Source organism: Hyla sarda, chromosome 1 (assembly GCF_029499605.1).
Source record: "Hyla sarda isolate aHylSar1 chromosome 1, aHylSar1.hap1, whole genome shotgun sequence".
Classification (NCBI taxonomy): domain Eukaryota; kingdom Metazoa; phylum Chordata; class Amphibia; order Anura; family Hylidae; genus Hyla; species Hyla sarda.
The window spans coordinates 434,988,800-435,005,027 of NC_079189.1; the positions used below are offsets into that span (position 1 = coordinate 434,988,800).

General features: G+C 45.8%; 1 protein-coding gene across 5 annotated transcripts in view; it reads right to left on the minus strand.

The window, feature by feature from the left end:
* Nucleotides 1-5,470: 5,470 nt before the first annotated feature.
* The window catches only part of MED15 (mediator complex subunit 15), a 74,733-nt gene continuing 63,975 nt past the window's right edge, over nt 5,471-16,228 (minus strand). For 3 of the 5 annotated variants that reach the window (XM_056531063.1, XM_056531046.1, XM_056531056.1), the window contains exons 16-18: nt 13,534-13,700; nt 13,135-13,233; nt 5,471-5,951 (exon numbers count right to left, since the gene is read on the minus strand). In XM_056531063.1, coding sequence (XP_056387038.1) covers nt 5,815-5,951; nt 13,135-13,233; nt 13,534-13,700 — 403 coding nt within the window. In that variant the 3' untranslated portion in view covers nt 5,471-5,814. The remainder of the gene's footprint in view (nt 5,952-13,134; nt 13,234-13,533; nt 13,701-16,228) is intronic. The other 2 variants (XM_056531037.1, XM_056531072.1) reach the window with 2 other exon arrangements.

The following is a 16,228-nucleotide window of genomic DNA, read 5'->3' on the forward strand; positions in this document are numbered from 1 at the left end:
AAAGACTAAACCCTAACATCTCTACTCAATGCTGGCATTGTGGGGTGGGACTGGGTACGGTATTTCATATCTTCTGGTCCTGTCCTTTCCGGGGGATTACTGGAAAATTGTGCAACGATTAATATTTGATACCTTGGGTGTCTCTGTCCCTCTGGATCCTCTAGTTTATCTTCTTTCACATCCCGCTCTAAGAAACAGTTTTAAGCTTATTGTGCACATTGCTTTAGCGGTGCTTTATATGGGCACATGACAGGGGGGCCCCTGTCATGTGCCCCTCACAAATAATGCCCCCCTGTCCTGTGCCCATCACATAATTCCCCCGTCATTTGCCCCTCACATATAATGCCCCCCTGTCCTGTGCCCCTCACATATAATGCCCCCCTGTCCTGTGCCCATCACATAATTCCCCCGTCATTTGCCCCTCACATATAATGCCCCCCTGTCCTGTGCCCCTCACATATAATGCCCCCCTGTCCTGTGCCCATCACATATAATGCCCTCCTGTTCTGTGCCCATCACATATAATAACCCCGTCATTTACCCCTCATATATAATGCCCCCCTGTCCTGTGCCCCTCACATATGCCCCCCTGTTATGTGCCTCTCACTTATAATTTTCCCTTTTCTGTGAATGCACACCGCCCCCCTCCCCCCAACTTTTAATAATTCCCCTGTACCATACAGCGCCCGAGCACCTCTCTCCAGCTGTCACATTTCTCACACGCTGCTCTGTTCTTGCAGTGTGAGAGCTGCGGGGAGGTGATCTCCAGGCACCAGCGCGATGATGTGACCTCACGCTGGCCTGCCATGGATGGCGTCACCACGGCTCACACTGCAAGAATGCAGCAGCGTCTGAGAAATGTGAGGGAATGGTGGAGCGGGACAGCTGATAGCTCCCGCTTCACAATGCTATAGTAGAGGAGGGGCAAAAATCTCAGGGGTCAATTGCCCCCCGGAGGTGATAGAGCAGGGGTCTAAAACTCAAATTATCTGGGGGCCACTGGAGGTATCAGCTGGGCGAGGCTTGGTCGCATGCGCCCCTTACATATAATGCCCCCATCATGCGCCCATTACAGATAATGCCCCCACCATGCGCCCCTCATCATCCATCAGCAACACCCCCCACCAGATGTAGCACCACCATCATCTACCAGCATGTATGTTGGCAATAGTAATGTGAGCACACTGTGACAAAGTTGATATGAAGCTATCTTGTGTATGCATGTAATCTATTGCTACATATGCACAGTAAGTAGCCTGTGCATGGTAAAACACTATATAGCGTATACATTGTGTAATTCTGTAGTAATGAATGTTATGAACTTCAGCAATATGCCTGGTACAAATTCTAATATTCAACTGTATCGCAATGTATGGATAATGCAAGTGTATACATTGTACCAATTCAGTTGTAGCATAAACTCTTTCAAGGCGTATGCCTGGTTCAACTGTGTCATGATGTATGCACAGAAGAAACTGTCGTAGCATATGCATGATCCAAACAAACATATCGTGTGCGTAGTCCAAGTCTATTTAGAGTATTAATGGTTAAGATTTGAAGTAACGTATGCATAAAGTGAATGCTTAGTACAAACGCTAAGCACAAATGCTATGAATATATTCACAGCTATAAATGTATGCACAGAATAATGCTATGAAGGTATACACAATATATTTGCTATGAAATGTAAACTATGAAAATCTGTACCGTTGTAAAAACGACATGTGTACATAGTATACATGTTACAAAAGTCTGTACAGTAGTGTTGGGATTAGCATTAAGCTATGAATGTACAATCTAAACATCTGCACCATATAAAACTATAGAAAATATACACAGTATGATACTACTACATATACCTAGTACAATGCTACGACTGCATGAGCTTATGCACAGTATAAATGCACCGTTTTAAAGCTATGAACGTATACATGCAATGCATGAATGCACAGTATGAATGCTATGAATTGTGCACAGTATAATTGCTTGAGTGAATGCACTGTATAAATGAAAATTAATGAATGCGCGGCCTAAATGAAATGTTATCAATGAACACTATAAATGCTACAAATGTATTCACAATATAAATGCCATGAATGAATGCACAGTATGAAAGCTATGAATTATGCACAGTATAAATGCTATGAGTGAATGGACGGTATAAATGCTACACTGCTCAAAAATATAAAAGGGAACACAATCTATACAATGTAACTCCAAGTCAATCCCACTTCTGTGAAATCACACTGTCCACTCAGGAAGCAACAGTGATTGACAATCAATTTCACATGTTGTTGTGTTATAGGCAATTAGCAAGACACCCCAATAAAGGAGTGGTTCTGCAGGTGGTGACCACAGACCACTTCTCAGTTCCTATGCTTCCTGGCTGATGTTTTGATCACTTTTGAATGCTGGCGGTGCTTTCACTCTAATGGAAGCATGAGACGGAGTCCACAACCCACACAAGTGGCTCAGGTAGTGCAGCTCATCCAGGATGGCACATCAATGCAAGCTGTGGCAAGGTTTGCTGTTTCTGTCAGCGTAGAGTTCAGAGCATGGAGGCGCTAGCAGGAGACAGGCCAGTACATCAGGAGACATGGAAGGCCGTAGTAGGGCAACAACCCAGCAGCAGGACCGCTACCTCTGCCTTTGTGCAAGGAGGAGCATTGCCAGAGCCCTGCAAAATGACCTCCAGCAGGCCACAAATGTGTATGTGTCCAAACTGTCAGAAACAGACTCCATGAGGGTGGTATGAGGGCACGACATCCACAGGCGGGGGTTGTGCTTACAGCCCAACACCGTGCAGGACATTTGGCATTTGCCAGAGAACACAAACATTGGCAAATTCGCTACTGGGGCCCTGTGCTCTTCACAGATGAAAGCAGGTTCACACTGAGCACATGTGATAGACATGACAGAGTCTGGAAATGCTGGATGCTGTGGAGAACATTCTGCTGCCTGCAACATCCTCCAGCATGACCAGTTTGGCAGTGGGTCAGTAATGGTGTAGGGTGACATTTCATTGGGGGGCCGCACAGCTCTCCATGTGCTTGCCAGAGGTAGCCTGACTGCCATTAGGTACCAAGATGAGATCCTCCTAAGACCCCTTGTGGGACCTTATGCTGGTGCGGTGGCCTTGGGTTCCTCCTAATGCAAGACAATGCTAGGACTGGAGTATGTCCGCAGTTCCTGCAAGAGGAAGGCATTGATGCTATGGACTCGCCCGCCCGCCGCGCCCCCCACTGATTCCAGCACCAGAGCATAGCCCCACCTACGTAAACTACACCACCTGAGACTCAGCAACCTGCTGTGGAAGAAGGAGCTGCTGACCGAGGAAAACGGGTCTGCAAGGAGGGGTGAAATGTCCCCGGCATCCTGCATCGGACATCATCCGATGCAGCCACCCTGACAGGTGCTGTGTGGCGCCCTGGTCTCCCCAACCAGTACCTGTGAATAGTGCCATTCACAGCAACCTCAGACCGGAGGCAAGCCACGATCTTACCAGGAGGGAGGCGGGCAGCCAGGCTTCCCGCCATGAGACTGCAAATGTCACATATGCCCCACCTGAAGGTGCAAGGGGGCATCATATACTCTCTCCAATCACACAACTCCTATACGCCCGCCTAGTGGTGCAGGGGGCGTAAAATACTCACAAATCCAGCCTTAACAGGCTTAAAACTTTAAAATGAAAACTGTCACCAAATTCCCGTCCCCTATCTTTTTTTTATTTTTATGGTGTACACTGTGCAGTAAAAGTGATGTTCTATTTATTCTGTGGGTCAGTACGATTATGGTGATACCCATTTTATATAGCTTTGCATTCTTTCCTTTTCTGAGCAAAATTATTTTTCTGCCATTCATTTTCCAGCAGCCGTAACATTTTTATTTTTCGTTCAACGCCATTGACTAAGGGCTTATTTTTTGCGGGATGAGCTGTACTTTTTATTGGTATTATTTTTGTGCTACTTGCTACCTTTTGATCTTTTTTATACCGCTATTTGTACCAAAATTGGCGAATTTTGCGCTTTTTTTGATGGTTTACTTTACGGCGTTCACTATTCGGGATAATTTACATTATAGTTTTATAGTACACGTCATTATGGACGTGGCAATACCTATTATGTATATGATTTGTGTTTTTGATCTTTTTGCTGATAATACAGGGCTTTTATTGGGAAAAGGGCATTTTCCCAATAAAAGCCCTGTATTATCAGCAAAAAGATCAAAAACACAAATCATATACATAATAGGTATTGCCACGTCCATTACAGGTTGTACTATGCTGCAATACATTTGTCCTGCAGCACAGTATAACCTGATGAGCTGCAGACACTACAGCCTGTGCGATCCAGCCTCTGGCTGGATCTCACAGGCTTCCGTAGCAGGCACACAGGAAGTCATGTGCTGCCGGGACCGGAGCGATCACGGCTCCGGCAGCTGTGGCGGGACTCCGGTTGTGATAGACAGCCGGGTCCCGTCGCCGATCTCCTGCGCGGCCCGAGGCAGTGCCGGAGATCGCTATGACGTATGCATACGTCCAATTGCGCAAACGTGTCGGATGATTGGACGTATGCATACGTCCTATAGTGGGAAGGGGTTAAGTAGTTTGGATTTTTCTGCTTGAAAACTAGGATGATTTGAATTATAGATTTATCTATAGATATACCTATTTCTTGCTCTCTCTATGCCCCAATAATTAAAATGATCACAGTTTTCAAGCAGAAATAATTTCTTCCTATATATCTGTCAGGCTCCTTATGGTGGCTTACCTCACTAAGAACAAAAGGATCCGAATTTAATGAATTTTGCCCACTAAATCTCTGTACCACCTCCATTAGGTCTCTGTCTGCCAAGGTCTACCTAACATTTAATTAACAAAAAGATAGCCCCCTAATAAGCAGGTAACAAATCCCACGCAAGGTAAGATATGAATACAACAAGGAGAGAAAGTATTTGTTTATTTTAAATCCCATCAAACTTTATTAAATGGTGTTAAAAATCACATAGACATACAAACCCATAAACATGGGAAAGAGAGAAATCCAGGGACTGGAACCATAGTGAGGGCTCACATAAGGTAAATAACAGACATTATCATTGTGTCTAACAAGAGAGTACAAGTGTACAATAACTTAGCAGCAAGCTCAATGCATACAAATAGAAGAGAAAAAAAATAACAGTAAATTACCAAGTGGACAAAGGATATAAGCCAACCCCTGGCGAAACGTTGGGTGCTGAGGGCTCATTGTTTTATATCCTTTGTCCACTTGGTAATTTACTGTTCTTATTTTTTTTCTCTTCTATTTGTATGCATTGAGCTTGCTGCTAAGTTATTGTACACTTGTACTCTCTTGTTAGACACAATGATAATGTCTGTTATTTACCTTATGTGAGCCCTCACTATGGTTCCAGTCCCTGGATTTGTCTCTTTTCCCATGTTTATGGGTTTGTATGTCTATGTGATTTTTAACACCATTTAATAAAGTTTGTTTATTTTAAATCCTATCTAACATATTTAATATAGAACTTTGACTCCCATAGGAGGGCATCTGATTTATTAAACAAAATGCAAAAACATATGTACAAAATAGGCCTGAGGACATCAAGCATTCATTGTTATACATATTAGTTCACATGCTCTGCCACTAGTTTTACACTACATACTCACTACAGCAGTGTCCATTATATATTAATGTAGGCAGAGGTGCAACATACAAAGGCAATACTCTCCTTATATAACCGTTAAATGGCAGATGACAATAAGGTAACATATGCAGGAGTAAGACAGTCCAGGGCTTCCTTTTATTGCTGTAACTATGCCACTGCAAGGGATGCTTGTCGAATGCTCTGTGCCCAGGTTGTCAATAAGGCCGTGAGAGAGTGCTTGTCAGGAAGCTGTAGAAGTTTGGATGTCATACAGCGATATACAGACTGCAGGAATGTGTTTGCTTCTGAAAAAAATAAAAAATTAAACAAGAAATTAAAAGCCTGTCTTAAAAGACTGAGTGTTTGCCACTGGCCTGAACTCTGTGGGACCACATACACATCTCAGGCCAAACCAGGAAGCTACACTGAGCCTGCCTCAGGACAGACAAGGTAAAGAGACAGTTGGGAATAACCCAACAGGTCACAGCCTGTTTTAGCCTTAAGGACCAAGCCAAATTTTTTATTTGTGTGGTTGTTTTTTTCCTCCTTGCCCTTTAAGAGACATAACTCTTATCCATTCACTTCAGTAACAGGTGTTTTACCAGTGGATACCCATTCTGATTGGTAAGTTCTTCCAGCCATTGACACATTTCACAGATCTGGACTGTCCGTACATTGTATGTTTAACCCCTTAAGGACCGGGGGGTTTTCAGTTTTTGCATCTTCGTTTTTTGCTCCTTGCCTTTAAAAAATCATAACTCTCAATTTTGCACCTAAAAATCCATATGATTGCTTATTTTTTGCGCCACCAATTCTACTTTGTAATGACGTCAGTCATTTTGCCCAAAAATCTACGGTGAAACGGAAAAAAAAAAAAATCATTGTGCGACAAAATTGAAAAAAAAAAAACGCAGTTTTGTAACTTTTGGGGGCTTCCGTTTCTACACAGTACATTTTTCGGTAAAAATTACACCTTATCTTTATTCTGTAGGTCCATACGATTAAAATGATTCCCTACTTATATAGGTTTGATTTTGTCGGACTTCTGGAAAAAATCATAACTTCATGCAGGAAAATTAATACGTTTAAAATTGTCATCTTCTGACCCCTATAACTTTTTTATTTTTCCGTGTATGGGGCGGTATGAGGGCTAATTTTTTGCGCCGTGATCTGAAGTTTTTAACGATACAATTTTTGCATTGATAGGACTTAGTGCATTTTTGGTCACTTTTTATATCTTTTAAAAATGAATATTTTGGACTTTGGAATTTTTTTTGCGCGTACGCCATTGACCGAGCGGTTTAATTAACAATATATTTTTAGAATTCGGACATTTCCGCACGCGGTGAAACCATATGTTTATTTTTATTTACACTTTTTTTTATGGGAAAAGGGGGGTGATTCAAACTTTTAATAGGGGAGGAGTTAAATGATATTCATTCACTTTTTTTTGTAGTGTTATAGCTCCCATAGGGACCTATAACACTGCACACACTGATCTTTATCATTGATCACTGGTTTCTCATAGGAAACCAGTGAGCGATGATTCTGCCGCTTGACTGCTCATGCCTGGATCTCAGGCACTGAGCAGTCATTCGGTGATCGGACACCGAGGAGGCAGGTAGGGGCCCTCCCACTGTCCTGTAAGCTGTTCGGGATGCCGCAATTTCGCCGCGGCTATCCCGAACAGCCCACTGAGTTAACCGGCATGCTTTCACTTTCGCTTTTAGCCGCGCGGCTCAGCTCTGAGTGCGCGGCTAAAGAGTTAATAGCGCGTGGCGCCGCACGCTATTAGCGACGGGTCCCGGCTTCACTATGACACCAGGCCCACCGTGATATGATGCGGGGTTACCATGTAACCCCGTGTTATATCACAGGAGCAGGACCAAGGACGTACCGGTAAGTAAATAAATCTCCTTTTCTCTATCGGCTCCATTGGGGGGGACACAGACCGTGGGACGTAACAAAGCCGTCCCTTGGGTGGGCAGATAAGCAGTCAGGCAGACGGCCGTTCCACCGCCACCAGCAACACTTTACGGCCCAGACTAGCATCAGCGATGCGAAGGTATGAACCCGGTAGAACCTCGAGAAAGTGTGCAAAGACTACCAGGTAGCCGCCTTGCAAATCTGCGAGGCCAAGGCTCTGTTCTGGAGAGCCCAGGATGCCCCAACAGAACAGGTAGAATGAGCCACAACCCTGAAGGGAGGAATCTTCCCTTTACAGCGATAGGCTTCCGAAATGGCAGACCAAATCCACCGAGAAATGACGACCTTCCGTGAGGACGAAAAAGGAATTACACTGACGAAACGAAGAAGTAATAGAGAGATAGGACCTAACAGCCCAAACCACATTCAGTTTGAGGAGTAAATGCTCCCTAGGATGAGAAGGAGCGGGACAAAAAAAAACGGAAGGATAATGTCCTCATTAAGATGAAAAGCCAAAACCACCTTAGGCAAAAAGGAAGGATCTGGCCGGAAAACAACCTTGTCCTGGTGGACCACCATAAACTGAGAGCAGCAGGAGAGAGCTGCCAATTCAGACACCCTCCGGATGGAGGTGATAGCAACAAGAAACACCAGCTTCCAAGAAAGGAGGCGCAGAGACACCTCTAAGGGGCTCAAAGGGTGCACCCTGGAGGGCACTCCGAACCAGATTCAAGTCCCAAGGGGGAGAGGGTGACCGGTAAGGAGGGACAGCATGCGCCACTCCTTGAAGGAAGGTCCGGACATGAGAAATAGAAGCCAGAGGACACTGGAAAAGAATAGAAAAAGGCCGAAACCTGACCCTTAAGGGAACTTAGACACACCCCCAGTTCTAAACCAGACTGCAAAAAGGAGAGAAGACTGGGAACCGAGAAAGTCACAGGAGACAGGACCTGTGCTTCACACCAGCGAAAATTAAACCGCCAAGTACGGTGGTAAATTTTTGCCGAGGAGGGCTTACGAGCCCTGAGCATGGTGTGAATGACTTGGGATGAGAACCCGCGGGCCCTCAAAACTGCGGTCTCAACCGCCACGCTGTCAAATGCAGCAACTGTAAATTGGGGTGGCAAAGAGGTCCCTGTGAGAGCAGGTCCGGACGAAGCGGAAGGTGCAGCGGAGCGTTGTCCAGGAGCCTGACTACGTCGGCGTACCACGACCATCGGGGCCAATCTGGAGCTACCAGAATGACGGAAACGTCCTCCGCTTTGAGCTTCCTCAGAACGCTGGGAAGGAGCGGAAGGGGAGGGAACAGGTAGGGTAGGGCAAACCCGCCTAATCACTAGGGCGTCCACTGCTAGAGCCTGAGGGTCCCGGGACTTGGACACAAAAGGAAGGATCTTCCGATTGTGCCGAGACGCAAAGAGGTCCACGTCTGGAATGCCCCAGAGATCGCAGACCCCCGGAATGTGAATCGCTGAAATGGACGGAACCTTGCTTTCCACCCAGATGAGAATCTTTGTCACCTCGGCCATAGCTGCCGAGCTGCGAGTGCCGCCTTGGCGATTTATGTACGCCACGGCCGTGGCATTGTCCGACTGGACGCAGAAAGGACGGGACCGAAGCCGGAACTCCCAATGAAAAAGACGAATCGCCCGCAGTTCCAATATGTTTATCGGAAGAAGGGCTTCTCGGGGAGACCAGAGACCCTGAACCGTCCAATCACTGAACACACCGCCCCAGCCCGACAGACTGGCATCCGTTGAAACTACCTGCCAGTGAAGGGGAAGAAATGAACGCCTCTGAAGAAAAAGGGGGGAGCGTAGCCACCAGAGCAGAGACTGATGTATCCTGCGAGGGAGAACAATCTTGCAATCGAGGGACAGAGGAGATCTGTCCCATTGAGAGAGAATCGCCAGCTGAAGAGGGCGGTAATGAAACTGGGCAAAGGGTACGGCCTCCATGGCCGCCACCATCTGACCCAGGACTTCCACACAAGTGCGGATGGAAACTGGGACCCGAGCCCGAAGGGAGCGGACTCCTGACATAAGAGTCAGACATTTGTCTGGCGGAAGGCAAATTCGGGCAGAGGCCGTGTTGTAGTGAAGTCACAAGAAGATCAGAGACTGGTTGGGAGAGAGTACTGACTTGTCCCGATTGACCATCCACCCCGAAGCGATCCAGAGTGACATCCACATTCTCCAGATTCTGGGCTCTGGTGGGAGCCTTGATGAGGTCGTCCAGGTAGGGCATCACCGAGACTCCCCTCGAACGCTACAGGGCCATCACTGGCGCAAGGATCTTGGTAAAGACCCGAGGAGCCGTGGCCAGGCCAAAGGGGAGAGCTACGAATTGAAAATGCCCCTCCGGAACCGCAATGCGGAGATACCGATGATGGCCTGGAAATATTGGCACATGGAGGTAGGCATCCTTGATGTCCACCGAAGAAAGAAACTCCCCATGTTCTAGGGATGCCACTACCGAACAGAGAGATTCCATTCGGAAGTTGCGGATGAGAAGATGACGGTTGAGATGCTTGAGGTCTAGGCTTGGTCGTACAGAACAGTCCTTCTTGGGGACCACAAAAAGATTGGAATAGAAACCCCGAAAACGTTCCCCTGGAGGAAGGGGAACGATAACCCCCTGGAGAAGCAGAGACTGGAGAGCCTCTCGAAATTGCTTCGCCAGAGAAGGAGACCGGAGGGCCCGGGATAAAAAAAAAAAGCGATCCCTCGGGAGGGAGGCGAATTTGATTCGGTAACCGTTGGACACCACGTCCCTGACCCAGTTCTGAATGTGTGTGGTCCAGATGTCTCGAAAAAGTAAGAGACCACCTCCCACCCGAGAAAAAAAACTGCGGGTGGGGGCTTCACTTCATGCGGAAGTGGGTTTGCGGTTGCCTGATTTGGCTGCAAACCGTCCGGAACGGTTGGTGTCAGAGTTCCAAGACGGGCGCGCCCGGAAAGAGGGAGCCTTCTTGTCCGGCGAAGGCACCTGCCTGGACCTTTTGCTGGAGCCAAAGGACCGAAAGGAAGAGGACTTCCTTTGGAAAGTAGGGCGAGCCTTATTTTGAGGCAACAAGGAACTCTTACCTCCCATCGCCTCAGAGATAATCTTATCAAGGCGCTTGCCAAAAAGACGGCCACCCGTAAAAGGAAGCTCAGTGAGAGAGACCTTTTGGAAGCGACATCCGCATTCAAAGCTTTAAGCCACATAGAGCGGCGGAGAGCAGCTAGGTGACCCACAGCAAAGGCAGAACAACGGGCTGACTGCATGGAAGCCGCGCACAGGAAGTCCCCAGCTTTAGAGCATTGAAGAGCCAGAGCAGACAGATCCTCTGGGGGGGACCCCGCTAAGATACCCTGATGGAGCTTTTGGCACCACTCAGATAGGGCCTTGGACGCCCATGACGAGGCGAAGATGGGAAGAAGAGAAGAGCCAGCTGCTTCAGGGGCAAAATTCGCTAAGGATTCTACCTTCTTGTCCGTGGAATCCTTGAAAGCAGCGGCATTGGTAGTGGCAGTGTAGTCGCCTTTGAGATCCGGATTGGTGGATCCACTGAGGGAGGGGAAACCACCTTAGTGACAAGGTCCTTGTCAAATGGATAACGTTCTTGAATCGTCTTGATTCCCGGGAACCTCTTGTCTGGATGTTTCCATGCAGATTCCAGAATGGCATCAAATTCAGCGTGAGAGCTGAACCTTTGAGGTGCTGGCTTAGCACGATGAAAGGATACTCCTGGAGTGACATCCGAAGATCCTGGGTCCTCGAAGTGAAAGGTGTCTCTTATGGCTGTCACCAATGAGTTCACCGTTTCAACTGAATCCGAGCGGTCCTCTGAGTCAGATGCCAGCTCGGAAGCCTCGTCCGCCAGTTCACCAGGAGAATGTAAACGAGTGGAAGCAGTCCTGGAGGGGGGGGGGTTGGGGCGACCCTGACCGGGTACGCGGCTCTGGCGTGGCAGAGCGGCAACTCCAAGAACGTCCTCTGGAGGAGCGACGTTTGTGCCCAGATGACAGGGGGGCGGGACCCACATCTATCTGAAGACTCAATGGAAGAGTCCGACGAGGCACCCCTAGTACGCTTGTGAGAGCGTGATGTATGTGGAGACTAGGATCGGGCACTCTCAGAGGCCCTGCGCAGGGTAGACCCCACTTCCTGGGAGGCCTCAGCCACCAAACGGGAGACTTGGGTCAAGTCAGCTATATACTGGGTCAGGGAAGAAACCCAAGCTGGTGGAGTGGCTGAATCCACCAAAACCGAAAGAGTACCAGGGGGTCTGGGGGAGCAGTGGAGCAGGCAGGGCAAGTGGGCTCAGTAGAGCCAGGCTTCTTGGTATTACAGTGCTTACAGACAAAATAAGTCACTGACGTTCCAGGTTTCTGTTTAGAGGGAGGAACAGCTCTGGGTACCGACATAATGAGAAAAGAGACAGGAACTTTCTCACCCTAGTCTGTGTCCCCTGGCAGCTGCAGTGAGGAGAACTCGGCTCAGTGAAGCTAGAGTGTAAGAAACCGGCCAGCCAATAGTAGAGAGGGGCATGCCTAAAGCAGAGGCACTAACTAATTGGCCCCTTCTAACTGAAAATTCCAGACCATGTCCACCTCCTTCAGACACTAAGCTTAAACTGATTAGCTCAGGGCCTGGAGGCGGGTATATCCTGCTGGGAGGAGTCGACTTTTTTTTTTTTACCATAGTGTCACACCTCCTAGAGACAGCAGCATACACCCACGGGTCTGTGTCCCCCAATGGAGCCGATATACTAATATAAATATATATACATTTATATTTCTCTATTTTATACATACTAATATATTTATTTATTAGAATCTCCTCCCAATAGCGGACACTCACAGGACATAAAAAAAAAAAAAAAAAAGTGTCTGCTATTAAAAGATGTCCCTATTGAGGGAAAAAGGCTCAAAATCATTTATATCATAGCTGTTAAAGGGCTTAATTTCGACCTAATAGCTGTGGTTTTTACTGGCACCATTTTTATTTAGAAAGAAATCCACAATTCTGAGGTAAAATTTTGCATTTAAGCGGAACTTCGGGGGGGTGGGGGGGAAGGGGGGAAAGCTGGTACTTTAGCCTTCCAGTATTTATTAGCGGTAATATGCTCCAGAGAAAGTTGTGTAGTTCCTTCTAGCCTCGCCCCAGTGCTCTCTGCTGACACCTTTCTATTCCTCAGAAACTGTCCAAAGCAGTAACAAATCCCAATAGCAAACCTCTACTGCTCTTGACACTTCCTGACGCAGACAGAGGTGGCAGCTGAAAGCACTGTGGTCAGACTGGAAAGAACTACCTCTGGAGCATACAGCAGCTAATAAGTATTGGCAATGTTAAGCTTTTACTTTATAAATCTGTAACTTTAGGACACCAGTTGATTTGAACATCTTTATTCTCCAGAGTATCTCTAATGACAGATCAGTGTGATCGCTGATGTTGGTCATGGACTTTATTCTGCATATACACACTTTAAATCAAATAGTGAACATATTACATGTATCTGTATTGTAGCTTTTCAGTTCTAAAACCCAATTGAAATAGGGCTGCTCATGTTCTTACCATATTGCCGTGGATTGTCCATCCACAGCGGACTCTGCTCAGGGTAATCTGCTGGAACACTGAGTTGCAGAGGAGGCACACTTGGGAGGTTTTTATCATCTGTATAAAAATATAATACACATTAAAGAGTTCACTTTACTCCTATCGACACAAGCCATTTAAGACCCCCACACCCAAACACACAATGATGAGAAAGAAAACCCGGGTATTTCATCAAAATGGAGCAGCAAGTCATTTATGCATGATGTCACTGCATTCAGGTACTGACAAGGAAAAGGAACCGTGGAACATGCCTATTAGGCTATAAACACTCTTGCATTGAAGTGTTTAAAACCTGACTATTACATTTGATTCTAGGAGTGATTTATTCTGAAAATCCAAACTTATTTCTATACTCACCTAATTTACAAATAAGGTGGACAGTGCCATTATTACTGCAGTGAGAAGGATCTAGGTTGACCAAAAATTTAGCATGTAATTTTGCGACCTCTCCCTGGAGAACATTGGGAATAGTTTGTCTCTCATCATCTTCAAATTTTCTCTTGCGGGGAATGACTGACTGAGCTCTGAAAATAATATTTCTGCATTAGTATAATTTGAGAATGCATAACTGAAATTGCTATTTATTTCAATGTCTGTGACAATCACAGTATAGCATCTAAAAAAAAAAAAAAATTAAACGGTGTTTTCCAACATCACTGCACAATTAAAAAAAAAAATGTATTGAATTTTTTTACAAAAAAGAAAAAAAAACATAAAAAAAAAAAGACAAAAACAAAACAATCCTCTGCCAATGCTTCTCTGGTCTCAGTTCACCTGTATCCAGTAATGGCATGTTGTCTCAACATATGACATTAGCTGCAATGGCAACCTCATTAATTGTGACAGTGGTCAGGAATCATGCTTATGTCGGGTAGACACAGACCATAGGGGACTAAGTATGCATATGGGGCAGAAGGGGACCAAGTATGCATATGGGACAGAAGGGGACTAGAAGGTATTACTCCTTTTGTTATTTCATACCATTGTGAACTGTTTGGAAAAGCTTTCACGTGGCTTGAAAACCCCTTTATTATCCTAATACTATGCCAGGCTATGAGTGATCAAGTTACAGGTACAAAGCTTCAGGTTGCTCTACTAAGAAATTCTGCTTAGTCAGTTAAATCAATTACAGGTCAATGTTGTCAAGGAGATTGTGATCTGTATCCACACAGACTGGGATTAATAAAGACCTGTGTCCTGTGCTCTTAAAGGGGTACTCCGGCGCTAAGACATCTTATCCCCTATCCAAAGGATAGGGGATAAGATGCCTGATCGGTCCTGCCACTGGGGACTCCCGTGATCTTGCACGCAGCACCCAGTTCGCTCCGGGTCTGATTACTGGCGATCACGGGGGGCCGGAGCATGCTCCAGGGACTGATTAGAACGGGGTGCTGCATGTAAGATCAAGGGGGTCCCCAGTGGCAGGACCCCCGCGATCAGGCATCTTATCCCCTATCCTTTGGATCCTTAGCGCTGGAGTACCCCTTTAATTTCCCACCTTACTATCCACAGAGGTAGAATACAGCTGTGGGGACTCAGATCCCGAATCTACATGACAATTTTGAACTTTAATGCTACATACAGGTGATAATCAAAAATTTTAATATTGTGCAAAAGTTCATTTCTTTCAGTAATGCAACTTAAAAAGGTGAAACTAATATATGAGAGAGACTCATTACATGCAAAGCAAGACAGTTCAAACGTGATTTGTCATAATTGTGATGATTATGGCTTACAGATCATGAAAACACCAAATCTCAGAAAATTTGAATATTACATGCAATCAAGAAAACAAGGATTGTGCATAGAACAATATCAGACCTCTATAAGCATACATATGTACTCAGTACTTTGTTTGGGCCCTTTTACAGCAGTTACTGCCTCAGTGCAGCACTGGCATGGAATCAGCCTGTGGCCCTGCTGAGGGGTTATGGAAGACCAGGATGCTTCAATAGCAGCCTTCAGCTTTTCTGCATTGTTTGGTCTCATGTCTCATCTTTCTCTTGGCAATGCCCTATAATTCTCTATGGGGTTCAGGTTAGGAGAGTTTGATGGCCAATCAAGCACAGTAATCCCATGGTCACTGAACCAGGTTTTGGTGCTTTTGGCATTGTGAGCAGATGCCAAGTCCTGCTGGAAAATGAAGTCTGCATCCCCACAAAGCTTGTCTGTGGAAGGAAGCATGAAACATAGAATGTATCGGCAGATAAGAACCATTTGGCTCATCTAGTCTGCCCAATAATCTGAATCCTATCAATAGTCCCTGGCCCTATCTTATATGAAGGATAGCCTTATGCCTATCCCTATCTTATATGAAGGATAGCCTTATGCCTATCCCTATCTTATATGAAGGATAGCCTTATGCCTATCCCATGCATGCTTAAACTCCTCCACTGTATTTGCAGAGACCACTTCTGCAGGAAGGCTCTTCCATGCATCCACTACTCTCTCAGTAAAGTAGTACTTCCTCATATTACTGCAGAAACCTTTGCCCCTCTAATTTAAAACTATGTCCTCTTGTGGTAGTTTTTCTTCTGTTAAATATGCTCTCCTCCTTTATAGTGTTGATTCCATTCATGTATTTAAAAGTCTTTATCATATTCCCTCTGTCTTTCTTCCAAGCTATACATGTTAAGGTCCTTTAACCTTTCCTGGTAAGTTTTATCCTGCAATCCATGTACTAGTTTAGTAGCTCTTCTCTGAACTCTCTCTAGAGTATCTATATCCTTCTGGAGATACGGCCTCCAGTACTGCGCACAATACTCCAACTGAGGCCTCACCAGTGTTCTGTACAGTGGCATGAGCACTTCTCTCTTTCTACAGCTTATACCTCTCCCTATATATCCAAGCATTCTGCTAGCTTTTCCTGCTGCTCTATTACATTGTCTTCCTACCTTTAAATCTTCTGAAATAATTACTCCTAAATCCCTTTCCTCAGATACTGAGGTCAGGACTGTGTCAAATATTCTATATTCTGCCCAAGGGTTTTTATGCCCCAGGTGCATTATCTTGCACTTATCCACATTAAATGAGTTCTGACCATTCTTCTAGT